Raw genomic sequence first — 15,064 nt, 5'->3', positions numbered from 1 at the left:
ATATCACTATCCCATGGCTTTTGTCATCTCAGTGTATATTAAAATGTATGTACCCTACGTCCATCTGAACATTTATTACAGCACTGTATAAAAATTTGAAGGAAATTGGTAAACACTGTTCAAGAGTTTTGGTAACAATGTCAAACAGAATTGGCTTCATATAGTAGAATATGATATACAGGAGCCAAGAGGGAACAATAAGATTTGAAGATCAAGAAGAGAGTACTCTTATTAAAAAGGGTGTAAGATAGGGCTGCAATCTTTTGCCCCTCTTGTTCAATTTCTATACTAATGAATCAATAACAGAAATAAAAGAATATCAAAGATAAAGTTTGCTGACATCACTGTTATCTCAAGTAAAAGCAAGTAATGATTTCAGGATGTACTGACTGGAATGAACTGCCTATTGAGCACTGAATATGAGTTTAGAGTAAAATAAAGAAAAAAAAAAAGGTATGAAGGGTAACACATATGAGACTAATGAGACACTACCAAAACTAGGGACCAGAAAGTGGAGGAATTCTGTGGTGTTAGAAGCAAAATCACACGACAGATAAAGCAAGGAGGACATAAAAAGGCAGACTAGCATAGGAAAAGAGGGAATTCCTGCACAAGAGAAATCTACTGGTGTAAACATAGACCTTAATTTGAGGAAGAAATTTCTGAGAATGTATGGGGCACAACATGTATATTGTGAATCATGGATAGTGGGAAAAACCAGAAAAGAAGAGAATCTAAGCATTTAAGATAATGTGCTACAGAAGAATGTTGATAATTTGGTGAACTGATAAGTGATGAAGTTCTCCACAAAATTGGCAAAGAAAGGAACATTTGAAAAACAATGACAAGAATAAGGGACAGAATGATCGGACACTTGTTACGACATCAGGGAATAACTTTCATGGTACTAGACGGTGCTGTAGAGGCCCGTAACTGTAGGGGAAGAGAGATTTGAATACGTTTAGCAAATAATTGAGGGCATAGGGTGCAAGTGCTACATTCATGGAATCTCAGATGTGTTATTTGTATTCTCACTACCGATTGGCGAGAGGCAAATTCTAGCAAAGAAAATGCTCTCTGGCTGGTTTTCAGCAATTTCAGTCAGTGCCATCCCTGTCAGCAGGTTTACAAACCACATAAAAAAAAAGAAACCTAACTAACTTTGAGAGTTAGTCTTTCACATACCGTATCATTTGTTACATTATGTTTAGCCATTTACCTTAACTGATTTATTGAAATGTTTTGAGGACTCTATAATTACTTCATACAGAACATTTATACACTACTGGCCATTAAAATTGCTGCACCACAAAGATTACGTGCAACAGACGTGAAATTCAACCCACAGGAAGAAGATGCTGTGATATGCAAATGATTAGCTTTTCAGAGCATTTACACAAGGTTGGCCCCAGTGGCAGACCCTACAACATGCAGACATGAGGAAAGTTTCCAACTGATTTCTCATACACAAACAGCAGCTGACCGGCGTTGCCTGGTGGAACATCGTTGTGATGCGTCGTGCAAGGACGAGAAATGCGTACCATCACGTTTCCAACTCTGATAAAAGTCGGATTGTAGCCTATTGCGATTGCGTTTTATTGTATCGCGACATTGCTGTTCGCATTGGTCGAGATCCAATGACCGTTAGCAGAACATGGAATCAGTGGGTTCAGGAGGGTAATACGGAAAGCCGTGTTGGATCCCAACGGCCTCGTATCACTAGCAGCCAAGATCACAGGCATCTTATCCGCATGGCTGTAACGGATCATGCAGCCACATCTTGATCCCAGAGTCAACAGATGGGGACGTTTGCAAGACAACAACCATCTGCATGAACAGCTCAACGACGTTCGCAGCAGCATGGACTACCAGGTCGGAGACCTGGAAGCGTGTATTTGTCATCGCCATATTGGTGTATCACCCGGCGTGATGTTTTGGGGTGCCGTTGGTTACACGTCTCGGTCACCTCTTGTACGCATTGACGGCACTTTGAACAGTGGACATTACATTTCAGATGTGTTACGACCCATGGCTCTACCCTTCATTCAATCCCTGTGGAAACCTGCATTTCAGCAGGATAACGCATGACCGCATGTTGCAGATCCTGTACGGGCCTTTCTGGATACAGAGAATGTTCGACTGCTGCCCTGGCCAGCACATTCTCCAGATCTCTCACCAACTGAAAACGTCTCGTCAATGGTGGCCGAGCAACTGGCTCGTCACAATACGCCAGTCACTACTCTTGATGAACTGTGGTATCGTGTTGAAGCTGCATGGGCAGCTGTACTTGTACATGCCATCCAAGCTCTGTTTGGCTCAATGCCGAGGCGTATCAAGGCCGTTATTACAGCCAGAGGTGGTTGCTCTGGGTACTGATTTCTCAGGATCTATGCACCCAAATTGCATGAAAATGTAATCACATGTCAGTTCTAGTATAATATATTTGTCCAATGAATACCTGTTTATCATCTGCATTTCTCCTTGGCGTAGCAATTTTAATGGCCAGTAGTGTATATACTGACTGTCAAGATAGGAACTACATCACATTTCACATCACCTAAAATATCACACCTTATCGCTTTCGCAGTTCTTATCATACATATTCTTACAATATTTGTTACAAATTATCAAACCAACACAATCTCTTAGTACATTGTTGCTACATAAGTAGTAGGCTTGGACTCTAAAAATTTTATCAGATATCATCTTCACTTTGTTGGATCTGCTTTTCCACACTTCATGGTATTTTCAAAGCTTTTTAATTTAATTTTACATGTGTTCAAAAGGATTGGTAAACAAAAGTGAATTATGTTCAACACACAGTAAAAATTTTAATTTTTAAAAATAAAATACAAAAGCTACATAAAATACTCTCACATTTGCATAATAACCCCTCATGCTTGTCCATTCTTTTTCCACCTCAACTTCCCCCCACGTAATAATGACATTAAATTTATCTCTTGCAAGCAAATGTATTGTCATGTTAAGTGGTACACACCTGCCATTTTTTCTTCAATGAATTTTTAAAAACTTTGAGAAAGACACTTTCACATACATATCATTATAAACTCTACATCAGTAAAGATAAAAGTTTTGTGAATTTACAACCATTCCACAGGAACATAAAACATCCTATTCAACTGGTAACTGCAACAACACATTCTAATATTTCAATGAAGGAATAAAACAACAAAAGTGAACATTGATTTAATTTTACAGAATACTAAAATATTTATTGTAATAAAATATAATCTGCGCTATGCACATTTGAATGGCTGACTGACAAAGGCCTTTCAAAACAAGTAACAGCAGTTTAAGTCAATTCAGACATACATTTTAAAACTGGAACATATTATCTGACTGAAAACATTAAACAAAATATAAGTTTTCTGTAAATTTTTTACAACTTCATATTAAAGCTTTACTCATATTTTACAGTTTAAAACTTTTTACATATTTACAAGTCACAAACATCATTAATACAATTTTGTGAACAAAAAAATTCAATACAAGCCTTTTTACAAGAAACTGAAGCAAATCTGCAAAATGAAGACAGACTATGGTGCTTTCCTTATCACAATTTCAAATGGTCTCGGCACAACTTCACTGACTGGAAACAAAATAAGCCTAGTTATTAACAATGTCAATGTAACAGTAGCAATTTTAGAAAAATAATAAATTATTTATTTAATACTAATAAAGTGAAAGATAGTTGACTGGTACTACTACAGGAACTTACTTCACCATTCACGTTTTCTGCATAGCAAATTCCAATGTTTGTGTGTGTATAGCACAAGATTTCCCATCTTCACGTTTTCAACACTAGTCTGAACTTAGGTTACACTACTTTCCTTTTCTCTTCCCCTATTATATTTCATGGCTTTCCCTCATTCCTCTTTTTCACCTGCATCCCCCACACACCAATCCGTGCACCTAGCTATTTTTGTAAGGTTTTATTCTCATCTCTGATCTACCAGTTTCTTGTGTCTTACTATATGAAAAATGTTTACTCCTGTCTTTTTGACATTCAACAGCCCGCTTGATTCACATTATAATCTAATTATTCCTACCGAACGCATGACCACTGATTAAACCACTGCACCATCTCACTTTGTTTCACTGTAGCAAAGATACTCAGGTACTCACTGTTCCTTGAAAGCAATATAGATTCTGCCTTTTACTGTTAACAACAAAAAACTTAACAACCAGGAAAAAACTTAAAAGCAAAGGTTAGATATCTCAGCGTCACTCTGCTGTGAGTCAGTGCAGAATTCATACCTTTTTATGGCATGTGACAGTTATGAAGATGCATAATTTGATTCAATATTTTAAATACCATGAAAAGTTCATTTTACAATAATATTACAGTGATGTGCAAGTAGATTGTATGAAGAGCCCTGCAGGGACAGGGAGAAAGAGGAAAGTGGAAACACATTTTTGCCACCAACCCTACTAATCAAGACTCTACCCAAAGCCAATGTTGAATCCTGCCCGATTTAGTCCACTCGTCCATCCAGTCATGATTCACCCATACTGCACCCAAATCACGCCCCTGTTAACATTCCAGAATTTCTTAACCTCAAACTTTGCCTGACCATCATCCCCAAAATCCATCAAAATGGAAGAGAACCTTACATTCGCAGAAAGAACCACAATCTGCCATCTAAAAACTGATCCCGACCTTTTAATCCCACTGGTCAACAAAGGCACCACCACTGTAGTTTTGAACTGCAGATATGAACTGGCGGAAGGACTCTACCAGCAGTTAGATTCATCCACCTTCAAACTGCCACAATGACCTCATTCCAGAAATTTGACAGGATCTCCAGTCTCTCCTTAAATCCTTAGGCCCATCCCAGAACTACTACTATGAATCTCTCTCTCTCTGCCGCCCCCCCCCCCCCCCCAAAAAAAAACTCTTACCACTTCCTGCGCTACAACCTTCAACATGTTTCCTGAAGTAAATAAAACAAACCAACCAGGATGGCCCATTGTGGCTGGTTACTGTACCCCCACTGAGAGAATCTCTGCTCCCATGGACCAACACCTTCAGCCTATTACCTGTAACTTACCCTCCTACATACAAGGCAATGAGCATTTCCTCCATCAATTCAGCAAAGTTCCTGTTCCTTTAACACATGGTGTCATGCTTGTCACTATATATACCACCTCCTTCTACACTAATATCTCAAATACCCATGGCCCTGCTGTTATCGAACACTACCTTTCCCAATGCTTGACTGAATCCACACCTACAAGACTAACATCTACAAACCCCTTTTTGGTCACTATGACCAACTATATTCTCACCCGTAATTACTTCGCCTTTGAAGACATCACCTTCAAACAAATCCATGGTACAACAATGGGCACCCACATAGCACCATCCTACGCCAACCAGTTCAAGGGCCATCTCAAAGAATCTTCCTAAGCACTCAGAATCGCAAACGCCTCATCTAGTTCAGAGTCACTGATGAAATCTTCATGATCTGGATTGAGGGTGATGACACACTATCCACATTTCTTCGAAACCTCAATTCCTTCCAAACCTCAACATCACATCCCCCCATTCACTTCAGCTGGTCCCCCTCAGACCAATAAGCCACTTTCCTCAATGTTGGCCTCTATCTCAAAGATTGCTTCATCAGTAACAACTACCAAACAATACCTCCACTTTGACAGCTGCCACCTACTTCACACCACGAAGTGCCTCCTATGCAGCCTAGTCAACTGTGGCTGTTGCATCTGAAGTGATGACAGTCCCTCTCCAAATATACCAAGGGTCTCACTGAGGCCTTCACAGGCCAAAATTATCCTCCCAACCTTACACAGATACACATGTGTCATGCCTTGTCTCTCCAGACACCTACCATTTCCCACATTCCCACTGCCTGGCCACAAAGGAGCACTCCCCTTGTGCATCTGTAACTCTGGACTGGAGCAACTGAATCACATTCTCCACCACAGTTTTGAGTACCTCTTGTCATGCCCTGAAATGGGGAATATCCTACCCACTATCCTTCTCATCTGTCTACACTGGTATTCCACCACCCACTGCACCTAACAAACATCCTTGTCCACCCCTATTCCACCTCTGCTCCCAAACCCTCACCTTTATCCCTGCAGTAGACCTAGTAGCAAGACCTGTCCCACACATCCACCAACACCTACACCAATCAGGTCACAGGCATCACTTATCCCATCAAAGGCAGGGCCACCTGTGAAAGCAGTCATGTGATCTACAAACTAAACTGCAACCACTGTGCCGCTTTCTATGTGGGCATGAGAAACAGCAAGCTGTCTGTCCGCATGAATGGCCACCAACAAACTGTGGCCAAGAGACAGCTAGGTCATCCAGTTGCTGAAGATGCTGCCTAAAACAGTGTGCTTCAGTGACTGCTTCACAGCCTGTACCACCTGGATCCTTACTACCAATAGCAGCTTTTCTGAATTGCACATTTGGAAACTCTCCCTGCAATAAATCCTATCTCCATTACCCCCTGGCCCTTCAACCTTCGCTAGTCCTTGCCCTTCACTTTTCTTCTTTTCTTACCCCCCTTCCCCCCAATCTCATGATTCATTTAGTAGCCCTACCCTGTCTCCACCACGTCCCCACATGATCTTACAACCAGCACTGCACCTTCCTCCACCTCTACCCTGCCGTCTCTCCCCATCACAGCCCCAGCCTCCTCCTTATCCCCAACACCCACAAAGTGTTTCTCCAACTGTGCACAGCTGCTCGCAGTCCGACCTGAGTGGCCAGGGACAGTGATCATGTGTGTGCGATTTGTACCCGAGTGAATGAGTGTGTGTGTGTGTGTGTGTGTGTGTGTGTGTGTGTGTGTGTGTTTTCTATCTTAGAAGAAGGCCTTTTGGCTGAAAGCTTAAATGTATAGCAGTTTTTTTATTGTGCCTGTCTGCAACTTGACATTTCCTCTATATAGTGATTAGCAATCTACCCTTTTCATAATACTGTCACTATTCCATCCTGGATTTTCCATGGTTTGACAAACAGAAGGTGACTGACGTAGCAGTTTTTATACACCTGACCATCCATTCAGAAATCATAAGACATATTCCCAAAAGCTTCTCAAGCCGCCTCTTGGAGGAACTTCTTTGGCGGTTAGCATAGTTCCCAAAGGCTTTTAAAACAACATTACTTTGTGGAAAGTATACTTCCTATGGCCCTAAAAGCTATATTTCACAATAAACAGAAACTACAGGTAATGCAGGGGCTACCATTACATGCCAGGAGCATACAGAAGTGGTACGACATTCCCATAAACACAGGGAGAAAAAAAAAACACAGTTACTGGTAAGTATAATCCCCCACTGCCCACATAAGGGTTAAATTAACTGAATTAAAACTGTCCAAGATGATACATAAACTATACTTATATATTAGACAGAAGGGTATTTATGAAAACACACACTACTTCATATTTTGACACAGCATCTAATTCCTACATTATTGGAATACAGCTACTTTCCACTTACCATCAGTAATACTAACGCTCTGACCCAGGACTTGCCTCACGCCTGCGCTTGACTGATCCTTCACTATTCGACTTTACATCTTCGTCTGGTTCACTATCAGATGCAGAATCATGGCGAGGATGCAAAGAACTGCTCATTACTACTACCCGTTTCCGTGGATTGTTCCCTTCACCTTCCCGTTTTGGCCTGCAACAAAGTAACTCTTTTGTTCACATGTACAAACTTTTTCAGTTTTCCTCGAACTGGCAGTGTAATAATGAGGCACTAAAAAGATAAGAACCTTAGATTTTCAATTAAGTGTAACTGTAATACTAACTAATTAATGATTCATAATAAAGTGCAATGCCAAGTGAGCATATATGGAACAAAATAAATATTGTGTATGGGTTTGCAACCTCTCTGAGACACGATTAAAAGTTTTGCTGAAACCACTGATCTCTCATCAAGTTATTTAACCGAGGATGATACATCAATGTTTAACTCACTCAAGGCAATGGTACAGCTAATAATGTTCGTGGTTACTTTGTATCTTTCCCTCTCAGATGTCAAGAGAGAAGAGCAGCCCACAGTGTACACTTTCTCAGAAACTGTGAGAGCCTTGTTTATTGTAAACTAACCTTTTCCCCATGGCTTTGCTGGTGTTTGTGTTCCACACATCTCTTCCTCCCACTTCTATCTATCTCCTGCTGCACACAAACTCTCTTCATATCCTTCCCTTTGTCCACATCCTCTACCCCCCTCTCTGACTATATTACCCCCTCTCCCCCTCCACATCTGCCTCACCCTCCTTTCCTTTTCCACCTGCCCACTACACCTTCTACCTGCTTCATGCATCTCCCCCATTCCCCTCTCTCTGTGCATTTCTTTCCTCCCCCTCATTCTGTCCATCCCCTCAATCTATCAGTCTCAACATGTCACCAGCTGTGCTCATCGGTATGTTTAGCTCCTGCAATACAGTTCAATAAAGCACTCTCCCAACATAACTGTCATGCAGAACAGCCCATGTCGGGGCCTGGAAAACCAGGTTTTGCTGAGAGCTGTGTCTACTTGTCTGGCACGAGATGAACTGTACCAAACTGGGGAAACATATTTGGCAGTAGAAAAGCACAGTGCCATTGCAGAAGAGTGAATAGTTTGTGGATGTGAGCCACACTGTGTCTCAGTTAGTTTGCGAATTAGGTTGTTTTGAGTGGAGATCTTGGTGTTCTTGCAGTGGGTTTTGAATGTCAGTTCTGTCGAGAGTGAACCTCAAGTACTTAGGGGCATGATGCTGCTGCAATTGGATGCCTGACTATTCAAGATTTAGATCACGATTAGCTTCCCTGTTCCTTAGGTGAAAGGCACACCCTTGTGTCTTCAAAGGGTTTGGTCTGAGTTGGTTCCGACTGAAGTAGCTCGACAGTGTTCTAAGTGCAGTTATCAGGTTTTTTTTCCACTGTTTCAGAGCATGAGCTCTGCTTATCAAGTGCTAGGTGATCTGCATATAAGAATATCTTCGTGCCTGGGGTCAATGGCTGGTTGTTGGTATAAATGTTGAAGAGAAGTGGAGCCAAAACACTTCCCTGAGGCGGACCACTTCCTGCACTCTCCAGTGGCTGCACTGTTCTCTAAATTCAACAAAAACCCTGTGGTTTTGGAGGAGGGTGCTGATTAGTCTAACTAGGTGGGTGTTCTTGATCATACTGTGTGATTTTGCATGAGTAACCAATGATGGACAGTATCACATGCTGCTTTGAGATCCATGAAGACCACGTCGGTTACCTGTCGGGTTTCAAAGTCATCCTCTATAAACTGAGTGAGATTGAAAAATTGCCCTGTGCAGCTTCTATTTGGTCAAAATACTGCTTGTTCTGGTACGAGAAGAGGGTCTATTACTGGTAGGATTCTATTCAGAATCATATGTTTGAACAGTTTATGAAGGTACTCAAAAGGTTAACAGGCCTGAAATTCTTAGGGTGACCTGCTTCCTTTCCAGGTTTTGGAAGAGCCATCACCCTGCTCTTTCGCCAGATCTTTGGTAGTTGTCACTGGTTCATGCAGTTGCTGAAAAGCTACAGGAGCCATCTTCTTGTTGCTGGGCCTAAATTCTTAATTTGCTCCATACGGATGGCATCTAAACTGGATGCTTTACCAGTTTTGCTCTCCTTAATAGTGTTGTTTAATTCAGATATTCTTGGGCCTCTTGGTGTATTTTTGGCAATTTGAATATATGGCTTCCTTTCCCATTCACGAGCAGTTGGTGTGCTATCTGATCTGCAGTGATGTTGCAGTGTGCTGTGGATCTGGTTGGGTCATTATTGAGGCATCTCAATAATCTCCTAGCTTTATGGCTGTTATTTATTTCCAGCCACCAGCGTTGTCTCGCTAAATAGATCATCTTTGAATAGTACTATAAGTACTCTGTACACTGAGCACTGAGTTCTGAAGTTAGACCGGGAATGTATGATGTTCAACCACCCTCAGGAATGGCCATTCTGGAGCATCTCTTTACAGTCTTCACAAAAGTGTCACACAAGTCAGGTGAAGGATATTACACAATAAATCATAATGATGTGGAATGAGTCATTTTACATTCATATCACAAATTAATTAGTAAATATGGTTACAAGCTGAACATTTATAAGCTTTTTTAATTATCTTATTTTTACTTTTTTATACACAAGTGTGACTTGGTAATTCCTACCCACCACCTTTCACACATTACAATAACAGAAATTCTTCTGTGGAATAGGATGATTTGTCAAGCAGAAACTTTTTCAGTTTGTTTTCAATTTTACTTTGCTGTCTGTCAGACATTTTATATCACTGGGTAAGTGAGCAAAAAATTTTGTTGCAGTACTGTGCACCCCTTCTTGTGTTAAAGACAATTTCCACACTGAATAACAAATTTCCTTCTGGTATTTTAATTATGTACATCATTGTTTCTTTTGAACTGTAGGGGATTATTTACAACAAACTTCATGAGATAATAAATATACTGTGAAGCAGTAATCAGAACATCCAACTCCATAAACAGATGTCTACAACATGATCGTGGGTGAGTGCCACATATTATTTTTAACAGCACTTTTTAAGCAATGAAGACTTACTTTCTTAACAATGAGTTACCCCAGAACATTATTCCATATGAAATTACTGAATGCAAATATCCAAAATATGTCATCTTACTGATTTCTCCCGTCAGAATCGCGTCCCCACACTAAATTGGCTGAATTACTAAGTACAACTTTCTGCATTCTTTTGGTGAGATGTGACCTTATCCATTGGTATGTTATATCATCAATCCCATAAAACTTCAATTTATCTAGGATATAGTGAGTCAACAGTCAAATGCCTTAGATAGGCCACAAACTGTTTGTCCCTGTGCTTCCAACTACATTTAAAAAATGAGTATTAAATTTGTTTGTTACACATGACTCGTCATTTGTAGCTCTTCCATTCTGTTCAATAATGACATTATCCTCTTCTGTGGCTGGTTGTCCTGTCTATCACTTAACTAATATCCACACAGCCTTAAGTCTGTTGTCTGAATTACTGATTTTTGACATTATGTGCATATTCTTCGATGTTTTAACAACATTTCTAAGCAATTTTGAGCAGTTTTTGTAGTGTGCAACTACTGCAGGGTCTCTATTTGTTCTAGCCAGAAGATACATTTCCCTTTTCCTTTCACAAAATACTTTAACCCCTTTAGTGATCCATGGTTTTTGACACTTTAAATATTTAGAAAATTTGATATTGAAACATAAGTCAGGCAAGGAGATGATATTTCACCACTGCTGCGTTCTTGAAACAGACACAGGAGAATGGAGGAAATGAGTAAAAATCAAATCAACAGAAAAATTAAACTAGGATACAAGGGAGAGAAACCTACAAATATACTTTGCAGACCACCTAGCAATCCTATGAGATTTATGAGAAACGGCAGCCAAACAAAGAACAGATGAGGCAATTCATTCAAGACCTGCCAAACTGAAAGTACTGTATCACCTGACCAAATGTATCTATATTATCTACAATAGAAATCAATATCCTTCAACACTACACTCAGATGAATGTCTACAGTAGTTCAACTGTGTCGACAGTAATTCACACAAAAATATCTGTTACTGAATAAGAAAGTGATGGAAGAACTGGAAATCACTGAAAGAAAGACATTAAGAAAAATATTACGCTCAATAAAGATGGAAAACAATGCAAAGACTTCATTGTAAATATTTTAAAATATGACTAAAGTTGTAAGTTTGAAGAGCAGATTTGCTTATTCAAGTCACATTCAGCAGATTTACAAGGCAATTATGTAATTATCCTGCAAAAATGTAAAATCAGAAAAAGCCCTTCATCTCTCTCTCTCTCTCTCTCTCTCTCTCTCCCCCTCACACACACACACACACACACACACTGTTGTGGCCCTACTGGGGCAATATCGTTTGGAGTGTGTACTAGGGTACAGAACAGATGTGGGGTATGATGGGAGGGACTGACAGCAGGGTAGTGATGAGGAGAATGCTGCAGTGCTGCCTGTGGTAGTGTGCAGGGACAGGGTCTGGGTAGGATGATGGGTTGCTACGTACAACATCGAGAGAGCTGTGATGGGATGGGGAAGGGGGAGGGAGAGGAGAGAAGTACAGAAAGAGAAAGGATTATTTAGATGGGGGGCAGGAGGACACAAGGTAGGTGTGTGTGTGTGTGTGTGTGTGTGTGTGTGTGTGTGTGTGTGACCAAGCAGATTGTGGGAACAAAGGATACAGTGGTGTTTCATACCCATTTAAGCCAGGAACTCCATGTTGCATGGCATTCTTGGCACCTGGGTGGTCTAGCTGTCTCACACAGTTTGGATGTGACCTTTTTGTGGTGATGCCCATGTGGCATGCAACTCAATGGTTGCAGTAAGTTGGTGAACTAGAAGGCAAACCCTGCCTTCAGTGATACAAGAAATGCCTGTATACAGGACTGAAGTATGTGGTAGGAGGATATGAGAGAAATCTAGCATCGGTGTGTTTTACAGGGTTACAGGCGATGGGGCAAGGTGGTTTGGAGCAGGACAAATAGGGACAGACAAGGATGTTAGGTAGGTTGGATGAGCAGTGGAATACCACAGTAGTACTCCTTAAGTTGTGTACTACTTCTGTTCCTGGAGGTTTCGGTGGATTTGATTACAAATTTAAGCAAAATAGAACCAGACTATACACAGTCAATATTTTTGAGTGTTTTCATGACATTGAATATACATTTATGGTTTATGCAACAAACCTATTTCCTCCTCTTTCTTTTTTTAAAGAACAGGACTGATTTCAATTCTTGCAATTATCTTTGAATTTTTGACAAAAGAATTCTCTCTTGAAGACCATGTATAGTGAAGGAACTGCAATAAGACAACAGACAACTTGTACCTAGTGTAAGTACTCACATTCAAGAAAATGCCTCATATGATGGTGAAATGAAACCTTAAATGACCAAAATTAGCTCCAGATAACTAGTGGAGAACTTATTTTTCTGCACTAAGAATGAAATAAATAAGAACGAAAACAAATTTTGGGTTATGTAATGTGTAGCAAATAAAACCAAAACAGGAAAATCATTCCCAGATTACAAAATGTAGGAAGTATAAATGAACTCTGTGTGCCACTTACACTGAAGGAGGTACAACAATCTATGCAATGGCATCCAAGACTTCTGTTGAGAAGTTTAAATTCCTGCCAAAAAGTAAGACATGGTCACTATAGATGTTCAATGTACACAAGAATGGCTAAACAGATCTCAAAAATTAATAAAACTATGAAAATCTAAAACCACTAAAACATGCAAATAAGCTAATAGTATGGCTGAATTATTTTACATTGCCTCAAAAAATAAACACTTTATTTCACAAGAGGTATCAGGCATGAATCTCACTTGCATATTGAGAATGGCATAATTGTAGCTTTGTACAGTGAAGCATGAAGTTCTACAAAAATAATCCACCAAACATCAATGAAGGTGGGGAGGGGGAAATAACCATGTATTACAGGTAACTCCTTATCAACTTCAAGGGCATTGCAGACGAAGTATACACTCAAGGAAAGAGACGCAAAGTAGCAGTGATGTTATTGATGCTAGTTGGAAGGAAAATCACGGTTAAATGACCAGCCAATGGTGAGGTCATTACTGATGGGGTACAAACTCAGACTGGTACAAGAAAATTCACCACAACACATTTCAATGAATGATCCCAAAATCTGCGTAAACCAATTTGCAGAAATGAAAGAAAATCTAGATCTAGAAATGAACCCAGGGCCTTCCAAATGTGAGCAATTGTGTTTACAACTGCACAGCCTCACTCAGTTTGTTGAGGGAACATATTGGAATTTGCTTGAAGTGCTTTACAAAAATCACAGAGAAACCTGTATCAGGGTGTATGAACTATGTATGGATGGATTATGGGGTTTAAGGAATGAAATTAATATGGCCCTTGATTCCTTCATATCGGAAGTCTGAAAAACATGAAAAACTCATTCAATTTTAAATTACCAAAAAATGAAGGTAAAATAAAATTGGCATGGGGCAATCATAAGAGGGGTTAAGAATGATTTACTAGAAACATGAGGAGGATAAAACAACAGGACAGGGTTGATGTCAGCTAGGAGTGATTAAACTCCCACAGTGGCTTGTCATGTAGCGGAAGGGGCACATCCCTACTTAGCCAGGCTTGCCCACCCACAAAATTAAGTCAATAGATTTGACAATCCGCTACATATAACAAGACAGGCCTGCGCAAACAGTGCTCCATGAGCACTCTGGTCGTGAACCTGCCTAGGGCTCCAGGTGGAGACATGAGTGGGGCTGAAGGGTGAGGAGGAGGAGGAGGAGGAGGAGAACAATCAAGGCTGCAGCCAGACACTGCTAGAGCTGGACAGTTGTCTTTTCAGACATAAAACTGTTTGGTGGCAATACTACTTGCGTTAAAATTAGATTCATGTTCTACACTAGGAATACCACGATGCCTATACACTTGTTAAACAAAGAAAAAGTGGAGGAGCCACATCGTTCAATGCCAAATGGGAACACTCTTATTTTTTGTATAATTTAAAGGCTGTGCAAAGTGGTTAATATGCCATCACAGTATTACGAGCTCGAAAAACATTGAAACATCATTACAACACCAGCAACAAAGACAACACAACGCACTTGTTTGTTGATGAACGACAGTGAACACTGGCTAAAATGAAGGTGGCCATTAGGGGTAAAACTGAGTTAAGTGTAAGTAAAGTGGTGACAAAATCTTCAAGTTAATGAAATCGAACATTTCCCATAAATCAAGGCAGTAATCTGTGGACCAGATGTGACTGAATACTTATCAGTTATTTGAACATTTCATCATAAGTTCTCACAGGATTGCAAGATACTGCATCACTAAAGACAGATTTCGATTTATTTGTTCGACCATTTTTGCTTTTTGCTGGGAAGTAAAACATTACTTCTGACTTGAAGTGACAGATGTACACTGGAGCACCCAGCACAACAACTGGTTTGTCCAATCTAGGAGTTTAAAAGACAGACAATTTTACCCCAAGAGCAATATCCTTAA

General features: G+C 40.2%; 1 protein-coding gene across 1 annotated transcript in view; it reads right to left on the bottom strand.

Annotated features, from left to right (window-relative positions):
- Nucleotides 1-3,206: 3,206 nt before the first annotated feature.
- Nucleotides 3,207-15,064, bottom strand: part of LOC126162558 (RNA demethylase ALKBH5-like) — a 124,035-nt gene continuing 112,177 nt past the window's right edge. The window contains exons 7-8 of the mRNA XM_049919145.1: nt 7,498-7,683; nt 3,207-3,610 (exon numbers count right to left, since the gene is read on the bottom strand). Coding sequence (XP_049775102.1) covers nt 7,509-7,683 — 175 coding nt within the window. The 3' untranslated portion in view covers nt 3,207-3,610; nt 7,498-7,508. The remainder of the gene's footprint in view (nt 3,611-7,497; nt 7,684-15,064) is intronic.

This window comes from Schistocerca cancellata, chromosome 2 (assembly GCF_023864275.1).
Source record: "Schistocerca cancellata isolate TAMUIC-IGC-003103 chromosome 2, iqSchCanc2.1, whole genome shotgun sequence".
NCBI classification, from domain to species: Eukaryota; Metazoa; Arthropoda; class Insecta; order Orthoptera; family Acrididae; genus Schistocerca; species Schistocerca cancellata.
The sequence above is the reverse complement of the archived record's forward strand: the minus strand, read 5'-3'. Positions and strand labels throughout refer to the sequence as shown.